Source organism: Oncorhynchus nerka, linkage group LG27, assembly GCF_034236695.1.
Source record: "Oncorhynchus nerka isolate Pitt River linkage group LG27, Oner_Uvic_2.0, whole genome shotgun sequence".
In the NCBI taxonomy this organism is placed as follows: domain Eukaryota; kingdom Metazoa; phylum Chordata; class Actinopteri; order Salmoniformes; family Salmonidae; genus Oncorhynchus; species Oncorhynchus nerka.
Genome location: NC_088422.1, coordinates 41506 through 58953, shown reverse-complemented (window position 1 = coordinate 58953; position 17448 = coordinate 41506). Strand labels below are relative to the sequence as shown.

Below are 17448 nucleotides of genomic sequence, written 5' to 3'. Positions count from 1 at the left end.
CGCCCCAAAGTGTAGGGGTGATATACAGAAGATAGTCCTATTTGGTAAAAGACAGAGTCCATATTATGGCAAGAACAGCTCAAATAAGCAAAGAGAAATGACAGTCCATTATGGCATGAAGGTCAGTCTGTGGAAAATTTCAAGAACTTTAAAAGTTTCTTCAAGTGGAGTGGCAAAAATCATCAAGCGCTATGATGAAACTGGCTCTCATGAGGACCGCCACAGGAAAGGAATACCCAGAGTTACCTCTGCTGCAGAGGATCAAATCAAATCAAATGTATTTATATAGCCCTTCGTACATCAGCTGATATCTCAAAGTGCTGTACAGAAACCCAACCTAAAACCCCAAACAGCAAGCAATGCAGGTGTAGAACCACGATGGCTAGGAAAAACTCCCTATAAAGGCCAAAACCTAGGAAGAAACCTAGAGAGGAACCAGGCAATGTGGATAAGTTCAGTAGAGTTACCAGCCTCAGAAATTGCAGCCCAAATAAATGCTTCACGAAGTTCAAGTAACACACGTATCTCAATTACAACTTTTCAGGGGACACTGCGTGAATCAGGCCTTCATGGTCGAATTGCTGCAAAGAAATCACTACTAAAGGACACCACTGAGAAGAAGAGACTTTTATTTTATTTTAATTTTCTTAGGGTTAAGGTTAGAAGAGAGACTTGCTTGGGCCAAGTAACACAAGCAATGGACATTAGACCGGTGGAAATCTGTCCTTTGGTCTGATGAGTCCAATTTGTGATTTTTGGTTCCATCCACAGTGTCTTTGTGAGATGCGGAGTAGGTGAACGGATGATCTCCACATATGTGGTTCCCACCGTGAAGCTTGGAGGAGGAGGTGTTATGGTGTGTGGTTCCCACCGTGAAGCTTGGAGGAGGAGGCGTGATGGTGTGTGGTTCCCACCGTGAAGCTTGGAGGAGGAGGTGTTATGGTGTGTGGTTCCCACCGTGAAGCTTGGAGGAGGAGGCGTGATGGTGTGGGGGTGCTTTGCTGGTTACATTGTCAGTGATTTATTTAGAATTCAAGGCACACTTAACCAGCAAGGCTAGCACAGCATCCTGCAACGATACACCATCCCATCTGGTTTGCACTTAGTGGGACTATGATCTGTTTTTCAACAGTACAATGACACTTACACACCTCCAGACTGTGTAAGTACTATTTGACCAAGAAAGAGAGTGATGGAGTTTTGCATCAGATGACCTGGCCTCCACAATCACCTGACCTCGACCAAATTGAGATGTTTGGGATGAGTTGGACCGCAGAGTGAAGGAGAAGCAGCCAACAAGTGCTCAGCATTGTGGGAACTCCTTCAAGACTGTTGGAAAAGCATTCCAGGTGAAGCTGGTTGAGAGACTGCCAAGAGTGTGCAAAGCTGTCATCAAGGCAAAGGGTGGCTACTTTGAATAATCTAAAATCTAAAACATATTTGGATTTGTTTGACACTTTTTTGGTTACTACATGATTCCATATGTGTTATTTCATAGTTTGATGTCTTCACTATTATTCTACAATGTAAGCTGCTGCAGGCTGCAACCTGATCTCATGACATTTCCTATTATTCTGTATGTGAATCTTAGGCACTCCATTTAGGATGATAGGTTGCGTTTCATATGGTATGTATTAATTTGTGGATGTCCATCATCCATGTTGTTAAGATTATGGGAAGGGTTAGCTAAAATGCTAAGTTGGTAATTAGCTAAAATGCTAAAGTTGTCAATGATGAGATTCAAACACTCAACTTTTGGGTTGCTAGACATTCGCGTCATACGGCCAACCACCCTTGTGTTTGCCTTAAAGGAGAATTTTCCTATTTCTGAAGTAAATCTCTATTTTCAATGTAACTGGCATGTTATTAGAAGGGTCCAGACACTTATTTTGTGATTTGGCTTGTTTTTGAGAAACTTACCCCAACCGCGTTTCACTTCCTCATTGCTCGTTTTGCAGTATCAAGGCACACAAAAGACATGAACAAGTTCCAAAAACACCCAAATACATATTTTTAGAAATGGACTCTCAGTAAATTGTGTCATTCAGAACATTATCCGCAACGTTATCCGCAATCCATATTGTCCGACTCAAGCTGTTTCTTCTACCAGCTGTGCTGCGCTGGCTGACTTGTTCTCAACTAGCTTACCGGGTTAAATAAAGGTGAAATAAAAAATAATTATAAATACATTAAAAAAAATACATTGCCTTCGGAAAGTATTCAGACCCCTTCAGACTCCACATTTTGTTACGTTACAGCCTTATTCTAAAATGGATTAAATAAAAAAATGTCCTCAGCATTCTACACACAATGCCCCATAATGACAAAGCGAAAACAGGTTTTTCGAAATGTTTGCTAAAAAACTTAGCTATGAGACTCAACATTTAGCTCAGGTGCATCCTGTTCCCATTGATCATCCTTGATGTTTCTACAACTTGATAGGAGTCCACCTGTGGTAAATTCAATTGATACATCATTATTTGGAAAGGCACACACACCAAGCCATGAGGTAAAAGGCATTGTCCGTAAAGCTCAGAGACAGGATTGTGTTGATGCATAGATCTGGGGATGGGTACAAAAACACTTCTGCACCATTGAAGGTCCCCAAGAACACAGTGCCCTCCATCATTCTTAAATGGAAGACGTTTGGAACCGCCAAGACTCTTCCTAGAGCTGGCTGCCTGGCCAAACTGAGCAATCGTGGGAGAAGGGCCTTGGTCAGGGAGGTGACCAAGAACCCAATGGTCACTCTGAAAGAGCTCAAGAGTTCCTCTGTGGAGATGAGAGAACCTTCCAGAAGGACAACCATCTCTGCAGCATTTCACCAATCAGGCCTTTATGGTAAAGTGGCCATGCGGAAGCCACTCCTCAGTAAAAGACACATGACAGCCAGCTTGGAGTTTGCCAAAAGGCACCTAAAGGACTCTCATACCATGAGAAACACAATTATCTGGTCTGATGAAACCAAGAATGAACTCTTTGGCCTGAATGCCAAGCGTCACGTCTGGATGAAACCTGGCTACGGTGAAGCTTGGTGGTGGCAGCATAATGCTGTGGGGGTGTTTTTGAGCGGCAGGGACAGGGATACTGGTCAGGATCGAGGGAAAGATAAACGGAGCAAAGTACAGAGAAATCCTTGATGAAAACCTGCTCCAGAGCGCTCAGGACCTCTGGGGCAAAGGTTCACCTTCCAACAGTACAACGACCCTAGCACACAGCCAAGACAATGCATGAGAGGCTTCGGGACAAGTCTCTTAATGTCCTTGAGTGGCCCAGCCAGAGCCAGGACTTGAACCAGATCGAACATCTCTGGAGAGACCTGAAAATAGCTGTGCAGCGATGGTCCCCATCCAACCTGACAGAGCTTGAGAGGATCTGTAGAGAAGAGTGGGGGTAACTACCCAAATACAAGTGTGCCAAGCTTGTGGCATAATGGCCAAGAAGACTCGAGGCTGTAATCACTGCCAAAGGTGCTTCAACAAAGTACTGATTAAAGGGTCTGAATACTTATGTAAATGTAATATTTCTGTTTTTTTCTTGTCATTATGTGTGTAGACTGATGAGGTAAAAAAACAATTTCATGAATTTTAGAATAAGGCTTTAACGTAACATAATGTGTAAAAATGTAATGTGTAAAAAGTTAAGGGTTCTGAATACGTTCCCGAAAGCACTGCTCTTTCCATGAAAGACTGACCAGGTGAATCCAGGTGAAAGCTATGATCCCTTATAGATCTCACCTGTTAAATCCACTTCAATCAGTGTAGATGAAGGGGAGGAGACAGGTTAAAGAAGCATTTTTAATCCTTGAGACAATGGAGACATGGATTGTGTATGTGAGCCATTCAGAGGGTGACAAAATATTGAAGTGTCTTTGAACGGGGTATGGTAGTAGGTGCAAGGCGCACTGGATTGAGACTCTCAAGAACCGCAACGCTGCTGGGTTTTTCATGTTCCACAGCTTCCTGTGTGTGTCAAGAATGGTCCACCACCTAAAGGACATCCAGCCATCTTAACACAACTGTGGGAAGCATTGGAGTCAACATGGGGCAGCATCCCTGTGGAATGCTTTCGACACCTTGTAGAGTCCATGCACCGACAAATTGAGGCTGTTCAAAAGGGTGGTGGGGTGCAACTCAATATTAGGAAGGTGTTGCTAATGTTTTGTACACTCAGTGTATGTTCCTTGGTAAAAAGTACACTACATGACCAAAAGTATGTGGACACCTGCTCGTGGAACATCTCATTCCAAAATCATGGACATTAATATGGAGTTGGTCCCCCTTTGCTGCTATAACAGCCTCCACTCTTCTGGGAAGGCTTTCCACTAGATGTTGGAACATTGCTGCTAAAACAGCCTCCACTCTTCTGGGAAGGCTTTCCACTAGATGTTGGAACATTGCTGCTAAAACAGCCTCCACTCTTCTGGCTTTCCACTAGATGTTGGGACATTGCTGCTATAACAGCCTCCACTCTTCTGGGAAGGCTTTCCCCACTAGATGTTGGAACATTGCTGCTATAACAGCCTCCACTCTTCTGGGAAGGCTTTCCACTAGATGTTAGAACATTGCTGCTATAACAGCATCCACTCTTCTGGGAAGGCTTTCCACTAGATGTTGGAACATTGCTGCTATAACAGCCTCCACTCTTCTGGGAAGGCTTTCCACTAGATGTTAGAACATTGCTGCTATAACAGCCTCCACTCTTCTGGGAAGGCTTTCCACTAGATGTTGGAACATTGCTGCTATAACAGCCTCCACTCTTCTGGGAAGGCTTTCCACTAGATGTTGGAACATTGCTGCTATAACAGCCTCCACTCTTCTGGGAAGGCTTTCCACTAGATGTTGGAACATTGCTGTTATAACAGCCTCCACTCTTCTGGGAAGGCTTTCCACTAGATGTTGGAACATTGCTGCTATAACAGCCTCCACTCTTCTGGGAAGGCTTTCCACTAGATGTTGGAACATTGCTGCTATAACAGCCTCCACTCTTCTGGGAAGGCTTTCCACTAGATGTTGGAACATTGCTGCTATAACAGCCTCCACTCTTCTGGGAAGGCTTTCCACTAGATGTTGGAACATTGCTGCTAAAACAGCCTCCACTCTTCTGGCTTTCCACTAGATGTTGGAACATTGCTGCTATAACAGCCTCCACTCTTCTGGATGTTGCAAAATTTGATTTGATTTGGGAAGGCTTTCCACTAGATGTTGGAACATTGCTGCTATAACAGCCTCCACTCTTCTGGGAAGGCTTTCCACTAGATGTTGGAACATTGCTGCTATAACAGCCTCCACTCTTCTGGGAAGGCTTTCCACTAGATGTTAGAACATTGCTGCTATAACAGCATCCACTCTTCTGGGAAGGCTTTCCACTAGATGTTGGAACATTGCTGCTATAACAGCCTCCACTCTTCTGGGAAGGCTTTCCACTAGATGTTGGAACATTGCTGCTATAACAGCCTCCACTCTTCTGGGAAGGCTTTCCACTAGATGTTGGAACATTGCTGCTAAAACAGCCTCCACTCTTCTGGATTTCCACTAGATGTTGGAACATTGCTGCTATAACAGCCTCCACTCTTCTGGGAAGGCTTTCCACTAGATGTTGGAACATTGCTGCTATAACAGCCTCCACTCTTCTGGGAAGGCTTTCCACTAGATGTTAGAACATTGCTGCTATAACAGCAACCACTCTTCTGGGAAGGCTTTCCACTAGATGTTAGAACATTGCTGCTATAACAGCCTCCACTCTTCTGGGAAGGCTTTCCACTAGATGTTGGAACATTGCTGCTATAACAGCCTCCACTCTTCTGGGAAGGCTTTCCACTAGATGTTGGAACATTGCTGCTATAACAGCCTCGACTCTTCTGGGAAGGCTTTCCACTAGATGTTGGAACATTGCTGCTATAATAGCCTCCACTCTTCTGGGAAGGCTTTCCACTAGATGTTGGAACATTGCTGCTATAACAGCCTCCACTCTTCTGGGAAGGCTTTCCACTAGATGTTGGAACATTGCTGCCCAGACTTCCTTCCATTCAGCCACAACAGTATTAGTGAGGTCGGGCACTGATGTTGGGCGATTAGGCCTGGCTCGCAGTCGACGTTCCAATTCATCCCAAAGGTGTTTGATAGGGTTGAGGTCAGGGCTCTGTGCAGGTCTGTCAAGTTCTTCCACACCGATCTTGACAAAACATTTCTGTATGGACCTCGATTTGGGCATGGGGTCGTTGTCATGTTGAAACAGGAAAGGGCCTTCCCCAAACTGTTGCCACAATGTTGGAAGGGTACTAGTTAGTGTGAAGGATACTAGTTAGTGGGAATGATAATATTGCACCATGGTTGAAGGGTACCAGTTAGTGTGAAGGATACTAGTTAGTGTCACTAACATTACTACTGAGTGGATAGACACAGTCACTAACATTACTACTGAGTGGGTAGACACAGTCACTCACATTACTACTGAGTGGATAGACACAGTCACCAACATTACTACTGAGTGGATAGACACAGTCACTAACATTACTACTGAGTGGATAGACACAGTCACTAACATTACTACTGAGTGGATAGACAGTCACCAACATTACTACTGAGTTAAAAGACACAGTCACTAACATTACTACTGAGTTAATAGACACAGTCACCAACATTACTACTGAGTGGATAGACACAGTCACTAACATTACTACTGAGTTAATAGACACAGTCACTAACATTACTACTGAGTTAATAGACACAGTCACTAACATTACTACTGAGTTAATAGACACAGTCACTAACATTACTACTGAGTTAATAGACACAGTCACTAACATTACTACTGAGTGAATAGACAAAGTCACCAACATTATTTCTGAGTTAATAGACACAGTCACGAACATTACTACTGAGTGGATAGACACAGTCACTAACATTACTACTGAGTGGATAGACACAGTCACTAACATTACTACTGAGTTAAAATACACAGTCACCAACATTACTACTGAGTGGATAGACACAGTCACCAACATTACTACTGAGTGGATAGACACAGTCACCAACATTACTACTGAGTGGATAGACACAGTCACCAACATTACTACTGAGTGGATAGACACAGTCACTAACATTACTACTGAGTGGATAGACACAGTCACCAACATTACTACTGAGTGAATAGAAAGACACAGTCACCAACATTACTACTGAGTGGATAGACACAGTCACCAACATTACTACTGAGTTAATAGACACAGTCACTCACATTACTGCTGAGTGGATAGACACAGTCACTAACATTACTACTGAGTTAATATACAGTCACTAACATTACTACTGAGTTAATTGACACAGTCACTAACATTACTACAGGGTTAATTGACACAGTCACTAACATTACTACTGAGTTAATAGACACAGTCACTAACATTACTACTGAGTTAATAGACAGTCACTAACATTACTACTGAGTTAATAGACAGTCACTAACATTACTACTGAGTGGATAGACACAGTCACTAACATTACTACTGAGTTAATAGACACAGTCACTAACATTACTACAGAGTTAATAGACACAGTCACTAACATTACTACTGAGTAGATAGACACAGTCACTAACATTACTACTGAGTTAATAGACACAGTCACTAACATTACTACTGAGTAGATAGACACAGTCACTAACATTACTACTGAGTTAATAGACACAGTCACTAACATTACTACTGAGTTAATAGACACAGTCACTAACATTACTACTGAGTTAATAGACACAGTCACTAACATTACTACTGAGTAGATAGACACAGTCACTAACATTACTACTGAGTTAATAGACACAGTCACTAACATTACTACTGAGTTAATAGACACAGTCAGTAACTTTACTACTGAGTGGATAGACACAGTCACCAACATTACTACTGAGTGGATAGACACAGTCACTAACATTACTACTGAGTGGATAGACACAGTCACCAACATTACTACTGAGTGGATAGACACAGTCACTAACATTACTACTGAGTGGATAGACACAGTCACCAACATTACTACTGAGTGAATAGAAAGACACAGTCACCAACATTACTACTGAGTGGATAGACACAGTCACCAACATTACTACTGAGTTAATAGACACAGTCACTCACATTACTGCTGAGTGGATAGACACAGTCACTAACATTACTACTGAGTTAATATACAGTCACTAACATTACTACTGAGTTAATATACACAGTCACTAACATTACTACTGAGTGGATAGACACAGTCACTAACATTACTACTGAGTTAATAGACAGTCACCAACATTACTACTGAGTTAATAGACAGTCACTAACATTACTACTGAGTTAATATACACAGTCACTAACATTACTACTGAGTTAATAGACACAGTCACTAACATTACTACTGAGTGGATAGAAATACAAGCACACTGTACACCCTCTCAATAAAATGTTGAACTATACTTTCTGTTGTTTTCTCCATGTTTCTCCATTTCGTAGTGCTCTCTTCCTACCTCCATTGCCACCTATGGAACATCTACAGGCATAACAGGCTGAATTCCCCAAAACAATAGCTCAATTTGACATCCACAAATCCTACTTCTGTTAACTCTTGTTCATGTGATATATTATAATGAACATTAATGTAAAATAAAATGGTATGAAAATATATTGTAAGGTTTGAAACGAGTCTGGATCTGTAACATATATAGACGCATTTATAGAAGCATGCGTCAAAGAACACAAACAGAACAAAAGCATCAGTCCTGGAACTTGAATCATGCTATATTCAGGCTGAAACATTGTTTATGACAATGATAGTGCTTTACTCAATGACTTTCATGAACTTCAAACAGAAAGCTTATCACCTCTCTACTGCTATCTGACTGACAGCTTATCAGCTATCTATTTCTTCCTAACTCAATGGATAAACAATGGCACTGTTCACAGGGAGAAAGGGCAGTTCAATAGTCAGTTCAGTGTGTACAATAAAAAAAATCATTTAGAACCCAATACTAACTGCTGATCATTTAGAACCCAATACTAACTGCTGATCATTTAGAACCCAATACTAACTGCTGATCATTTAGAACCCAATACTAACTGCTGATCATTTAGAACCCAATACTAACTGCTGATCATTTAGAACCCAATACTAACTGCTGATCATTTAGAACCCAATACTAACTGCTGATCTACCTAAAATAACTAGAATTCTAGAACAACGACAGAACACTGACACTTTGCTGAGAATGAACCAATTAATTTTCATTTGTAGAAATAGCAGATGATGTTGACTTTAAATACATCCAGTTGAAATGTTGGAGCATGATGGAGTTGATCTCATGAAAGATAGATGAGTAAACGGACAGATCAAATCTAGGTCGTTCACACTGAGCATCAGCTGACCTAATTTACTGGTCAATACCACAACATTAGGACAATATTAGATCAGTATTATACTGGCCAATACCACAACATTAGGACAACATTAGATCAGTATTATACTGGCCAATACCACAACATTAGGACAATATTAGATCAGTATTATACTGGCCAATACCACAACATTAGGACAACTTTACATCAATATAATACTGCTCAATACCACAACATTAGGACAACATTAGATCAGTATTATACTGGCCAATACCACAACATTAGGACAACATTAGATCAGTATTATACTGGTCAATACAACATTAGACAGCATGTTATTCATTCACTGATATGGATTGATATTCTATTGGTTGTGATATAGTACATGTCTTTTTTCAGATTATCACGGGAAAACAACTATTTTGGAGGGAAACGCCATGTAATATATTGTAGAGGACAGTTCCATGTAATATAATGTAGAGGACAGTTCCATACAATATAATGTAGAGGACAGTTCCATGTAATATAATGTAGAGGACAGTTCCATACAATATAATGTAGAGGACAGTTCCATACAATATAATGTAGAGGACAGTTCCATGTAATATATTGTAGAGGACAGTTCCATGTAATATAATGTAGAGGACAGTTCCATACAATATAATGTAGAGGACAGTTCCATGTAATATAATGTAGAGAACAGTTCCATGTAATATAATGTAGAGGACAGTTCCATACAATATAATGTAGAGGACAGTTCCATGTAATATAATGTAGAGGACAGTTCCATACAATATAATGTAGAATATAGTTTCAAACAATATTACAGGCTACCTTGGAAATGATCTACGCCTTTGTACAATAACAGTGATGTTAGCCATTGGGGCTGTTAGTTCAATAATAAATGGCTGTTATTGATGTTAAACTTTTCTCTCCATTTCTTATGTCTTAAACAAGAATTGCAGAGATCGAGGAGGGTACTAAAGCCTATTAACTGGTTGGCAAAAACAATCACTGCAATAAATATTTGCATTGAAAGAAGTCACACAGTTTGTTAATCATGTAAAGACTAATGCCCAACCATTCACAAATGTTGTCCTACTTTACGCATGAAAATGACATTCATTCTGCAAAATGCTATTTACTTTGAAATAGTTACAAGACAAAAATGTTCACTTTGTTAAGAAATATCTATAACATTTATAGCATTTAAGTCACTTACTTCTTTTTGCCACCGTTCATTTTCATAAGAGTTCAGTATTGATGGGTTTCAGTTGTAGAATGTCCTAGACAAATCGAGGTCGGCACCGAGAGTGCTGATGTGTGATCTGTCGGGACAAAATGACAAGGTCTTTTCTGCTGTTTCTCATCCCTCCAGACAGAACCCCTTTGACAACATCCTATTTGATTATCAACACACAATTAACTGACAAAGTTCACCCAAACACACCTCACTCAAAATAAAGTACAGTAGCAAACGGACAGAGTTGGAAGCGAACCCGGGTCTTTCGAATGAAAGTTACATGGCCATGCTACGCGTTGCGCCTATAGGGCTAACCCACCTGGTGTGAATTGTAATATAGCTCATATAGCAAGTATCACTACAATACATATTCCATCATGTTGCACGTGGCAGCCCGTGTCTGGCAACAGTCGGTATAGGATTTACATACCTTGACTTTTGAAGGACTATCCTTAGCCTTCGGCAGCATGCGACAACTAGGTAGATGACTTTGTGACACTGAAGTCATTTAGATCGCTGCCTCCTTTCCATTTCATATCTAACTATCCCTCTGACAACGTCACGCCTTCAATGGAGGTCAAAGTGTTGAGGTTTCGCCAGATGCAGAGAAATGTTTACCTTAGACCCAAAGTTTGCGTCTTCATTGAGATCCAGTGTATATTGAATATGAACATGTAGCTAATGTCTTGCTGGCGGCAGTTTATTTATGAAGGACAGTTTCAGTGATGTAAAGTTAATTTGTTTAGAAAGATACATTGTAAAAAAAAGAGATATTATTAGGTGTGCAGGGACATCTTCTGGACTGCCAGACTATTACAAGACCTTCCTCACAATGCACTATAGCTCCTCACATTGACAATTTACGTGTGGTCAGCCGGCAGAACCGCACCTTGTGACAATTGTTTGGTTTTGTTTGTTTGTAAAAAAAAATTAAAAGAGACTGATCAACACTTTAGATATGTATTAACATAACGCATAGGCATATTCATTTGTATTAACATAACGCATAGGCATATTCATTTGTATTAACATAACGCATAGGCATATTCATTTGTATTAACATAACGCATAGGCATATTCATTTGTATTAACATAACGCATAGGCATATTCATTTGTATTAACATAACGCGTGGGCATATTCATTTGTATTAACATAACGCATAGGCATATTCATTTGTATTAACATAACGCATAGGCATATTCATTTGTATTAACATAACGCATAGGCATATTCATTTGTATTAACATAACGCATAGGCATATTCATTTGTATTAACATAACGCATAGGCATATTCATTTGTATTAACATAACGCATAGGCATATTCATTTGTATTAACATAACGCATAGGCATATTCATTTGTATTAACATAACGCATAGGCATATTCATTTGTATTAACATAACGCATAGGCATATTCATTTGTATTAACATAACGCATAGGCATATTCATTTGCAATGTTTGCGTATTTGTTTTATAAATAAGTGCATAATTCGTTGTTTCTGTTACATACAATATAATATAGAGGACAGTTCCATACAATATAATATAGAGGACAGTTCCATACAATATAATATAGAGGACAGTTCCATGTAATATAATGTAGAGGACAGTTCCATACAATACAATGTAGAGGACAGTTCCATGTAATATAATGTAGAGGACAGTTCCATGTAATATAATGTAGAGGACAGTTCCATGTAATATAATGTAGAGGACAGTTCCATGTAATATAATGTAGAGGACAGTTCCATGTAATATATTGTAGAGGACAGTTCCATGTAATATAATGTAGAGGACAGTTCCATGTAATATAATGTAGAGGACAGTTCCATGTAATATAATGTAGAGGACAGTTCCATGTAATATAATGTAGAGGACAGTTCCATGTAATATAATGTAGAGGACAGTTCCATACAATACAATGTAGAGGACAGTTCCATACAATATAATGTAGAGGACAGTTCCATGTAATATAATGTAGAGGACAGTTCCATGTAATATAATATAGAGGACAGTTCCATGTAATATAATGTAGAGGACAGTTCCATACAATATAATGTAGAGGACAGTTCCATACAATATAATGTAGAGGACAGTTCCATGTAATATAATGTAGAGGACAGTTCCATGTAATATAATGTAGAGGACAGTTCCATGTAATATAATGTAGAGGACAGTTCCATGTAATATAATGTAGAGGACAGTTCCATACAATATAATGTAGAGGACAGTTCCATACAATATAATGTAGAGGACAGTTCCATGTAATATAATGTAGAGGACAGTTCCATACAATATAATGTAGAGGAGAGTTCCATACAATATAATGTAGAGGACAGTTCCATGTAATATAATGTAGAGGACAGTTCCATACAATATAATGTAGAGGACAGTTCCATACAATATAATGTAGAGGACAGTTCCATGTAATATAATGTAGAGGACAATAATATAATAGAGACAGTAGATCTAGCTGGTCTGTCATAATATAATAGAGACAGTAGATCTAGCTGGTCTGTCATAATATAATAGAGACAGTAGATCTAGCTGGTCTGTCATAATATAATAGAGACAGTAGATCTAGCTGGTCTGTCATAATATAATAGAGACAGTAGATCTAGCTGGTCTGTCATAATATAATAGACACAGTAGATCTAGCTGATCTGTCATAATATAATAGAGACAGTAGATCTAGCTGGTCTGTCATAATATAATAGACACAGTAGATCTAGCTGGTCTGTCATAATATAAGAGAGACAGTAGATCTACCTGGTCTGTCATAATATAATAGACACAGTAGATCTAGCTGGTCTGTCATAATATAATAGAGACAGTAGATCTAGCTGGTCTGTCATAATATAATAGAGACATAGAGACAGTAGATTTAGCTGGTCTGCCATAATAAATTAGAGATAGTAGATCTAGCTGGTCTGTCATTTTATAATAGAGACAGTATATCTACCTGGTCTGTCATAATATAATAGACACAGTAGATCTAGCTGGTCTGTCATATTATAATGGAGACAGTAGATCTAGCTGGTCTGTCATAATATAATAGAGACAGTAGATCGAGCTGGTCTGTCATAATATAATAGAGACAGTAGATCTAGCTGGTCTGTCATAATAAATTAGAGATAGTAGATCTAGCTGGTCTGTCATTTTATAATAGAGACAGTATATCTACCTGGTCTGTCATAATATAATAGACACAGTAGATCTAGCTGGTCTGTCATATTATAATGGAGACAGTAGATCTAGCTGGTCTGTCATAATATAATAGAGACAGTAGATCGAGCTGGTCTGTCATATTATAATAGAGACAGTAGATCTAGCTGGTCTGTCATAATATAATAGAGACAGTAGATCTACATTTAACATTTACATTTAAGTCATTTAGCAGACGCTCTTATCCAGAGCGACTTACAAATTGGTGCATTCACCTTATGACCTCCAGTGGAACAGTAGTGCATCTAAATCTTTTCAGGGGGAGGGGGTGAGAGGGATTACTATCTATCATAGGTATTAATAGAGACAGTGGGGTTTCAGGTGTCTCCGGAAGGTGGTGATTGACTCCGCTGTCCTGGCGTAATGAGGGAGTTTGTTCCAGTAGATTGGGGGTCAGCGAACAGTTTTGACTGGGCTGAGCGGGAACTGTACTTCCTCAGTGGTAGGGAGGCGAGCAGGCCAGAGGTGGATGAGACAGTAGATTGTTTGGGTGTAGGGCCTGATCAGAGCCTGGAGGTAGCTGGTCTGTCCTCACAATATAGGCAAGCACCATGGTCTCTAGCTGGATCGAGTCTTCAACTGGAAGCCAGTGGAGGGAGCGGAGGAGCGGGGTGACATAAGAGAACTTGGGAAGGTTGACACCAGCTGGGCTGTCATAATTCTGGATGAGTTGTAGGGGTTTAATGGCACATAGGGAGCCCAGCCAACAGCGAGTCTGCAGTAATCCAGACGGGAGATGACAAGTGCCTGGATTAGGACCTGGTCTGTCTTCCTGTGTGAGGCAGGGTCTACTCTGCGGATGTTATAGAGCATGAACCTACAGGAACGGGCCACCGCCTTGATGTTAGTTGAGAACGACAGGGTGTTGTCCAGGATCACGCCAAGGTTCTTAGCGCTCTGGGAGGAGGACACAATGGAGTTGTCAACCGTGATGGCGAGATCATGGAACGGGCAGTCCTTCCCCGGGAGGAAGAGCAGCTCCGTCTTGCCGAGGTTCAGCTTGAGGTGGTGATCCGTCATCCCCACGGATATGTCTGCCAGACATGCAGAGATGCGATTCGCCACCTGGTCATCAGAAGGGGGAAAGGAGCAGATTAATTGTGTGTCTAGCTGGTCTGTCATAATATAATAGAGACAGTAGATCTAGCTGGTCTGTCATAATACAATAGAGACAGTAGATCTAGCTGGTCTGTCATAATATAATAGACACAGTAGATCTATGACAGACCAGCTAGATCTACTGTCTCCATTATATTATGACAGACCAGCTAGATCTACTATCTCTATTATATCATGACAGACCAGCTAGATCTACTGTCTCTATTATATTTTGACAGATCAGGTAGATCTACTGTCTCTATTCTAATTTGACAGACCAGCTAGATCTACTGTCTCTGTTATAATATGACAGACCAGCTAAATCTACTGTCTCTATGTCTCTAATATATTATGACAGACCAGCTAGATCTACTGTCTCTATTATATTATGACAGACCAGCTAGATCTACTGTCTCTATTATATTATGACAGACCAGCTAGATCTACTATCTCTATTATATTATGACAGACCAGCTAGATCTACTGTCTCTATTATATTATGACAGACCAGCTAGATCTACTGTCTCTATTATATTATGACAGACCAGCTAGATCTACTGTCTCTATTATATATGACAGACCAGCTAAATCTACTGTCTCTATGTCTCTAATATATTATGACAGACCAGCTAGATCTACTGTCTCTATTATATTATGACAGACCAGCTAGATCTACTGTCTCTATTATATTATGACAGACCAGCTAGATATACTGTCTCTATTATAATATGACAGACCAGCTAGATCTACTGTCTCTATTATATTATGACAGACCAGGTAGATCTACTGTCTCTATTATATTATGACAGACCAGCTAGATCTACTGTCTCTATTATATTATGACAGACCAGCTAAATCTACTGTCTCTATGTCTCTATTATATTATGACAGACCAGCTAGATCTACTGTCTCTATTATATTATGACAGACCAGCTAGATCTACTGTCTCTATTATATTATGACAGACCAGCTAGATCTACTGTCTCTATTATAATATGACAGACCAGCTAGATCTACTGTCTCTATTATATTATGACAGACCAGCTAGATCTACTGTCTCTATTATATTATGACAGACCAGCTAGATCTACTGTCTCTATTATATTATGACAGACCAGCTAGATCTACTGTCTCTATTATATTATGACAGACCAGCTAGATCTACTGTCTCTATTATATTATGACAGACCAGCTAGATCTACTGTCTCTATTATATTATGACAGACCAGCTAGATCTACTATCTCTATTATAATATGACAGACCAGCTAGATCTACTGTCTCTATTATATTATGACAGACCAGCTAGATCTACTATCTCTATTATATTATGACAGACCAGCTAGATCTACTGTCTCTATTATATTATGACAGACCAGCTAGATCTACTGTCTCTATTATATTATGACAGACCAGCTAGATCTACTGTCTCTATTATATTATGACAGACCAGCTAGATCTACTGTCTCTATTATATTATGACAGACCAGCTAGATCTACTGTCTCTATTATATTATGACAGACCAGCTAGATCTACTGTCTCTATTATATTATGACAGACCAGCTAGATCTACTGTCTCAATTGTATAATGACAGATCAGCTAGATCTACTGTCTCTCTATTATATTATGACAGACCAGCTAGATCTACTGTCTCTATTATATTATGACAGACCAGCTAGATCTACTGTCTCTATTATATTATGACAGACCAGCTAGATCTACTGTCTATTATATTATGACAGACCAGCTAGATCTACTGTCTCTATTATATTATGACAGACCAGCTAGATCTACTGTCTCTATTATATTATGACAGACCAGCTAGATCTACTATGTCTCTATTATATTATGACAGACCAGCTAGATCTACTGTCTCTATTATATTATGACAGACCAGCTAGATCTACTGTCTCTATTATATTATGACAGACCAGCTAGATCTACTGTCTCTATTATATTATGACAGACCAGCTAGATCTACTATCTCTATTATATTATGACAGACCAGCTAGATCTACTGTCTCTATTATATTATGACAGACCAGCTAGATCTACTGTCTCTATTATATTATGACAGACCAGCTAGATCTACTGTCTCTATTATATTATGACAGACCAGCTAGATCTACTGTCTCTATTATATTATGACAGACCAGCTAGATCTACTGTCTCTATTATATTATGACAGACCAGCTAGATCTACTGTCTCTATTATATTATGACAGACCAGCTAGATCTACTGTCTCTATTATATTATGACAGACCAGCTAGATCTACTGTCTCTATGTCTCTATTATATTATGACAGACCAGCTAGATCTACTGTCTCTATGTCTCTATTATATTATGACAGACCAGCTAGATCTACTGTCTCTATTATATTATGACAGACCAGCTAGATCTACTGTCTCTATTATATTATGACAGACCAGCTAGATCTACTGTCTCTATTATATTATGACAGACCAGCTAGATCTACTGTCTCTATTATATTATGACAGACCAGCTAGA

At 39.6% G+C, this 17448-nt stretch overlaps 1 protein-coding gene across 1 annotated transcript in view; it reads right to left on the bottom strand.

Moving 5' to 3' along the window:
- The window catches only part of slc4a4a (solute carrier family 4 member 4a), a 328181-nt gene extending 316940 nt beyond the window's left edge, over positions 1 to 11241 (bottom strand). Inside the window, exons 1-2 of the mRNA XM_065011302.1 lie at positions 11041 to 11241; positions 10590 to 10695 (exon numbers count right to left, since the gene is read on the bottom strand). Coding sequence (XP_064867374.1) covers positions 10590 to 10615 — 26 coding nt within the window. The 5' untranslated portion in view covers positions 10616 to 10695; positions 11041 to 11241. The remainder of the gene's footprint in view (positions 1 to 10589; positions 10696 to 11040) is intronic.
- Between the last annotated feature and the right edge of the window lie 6207 nt (positions 11242 to 17448).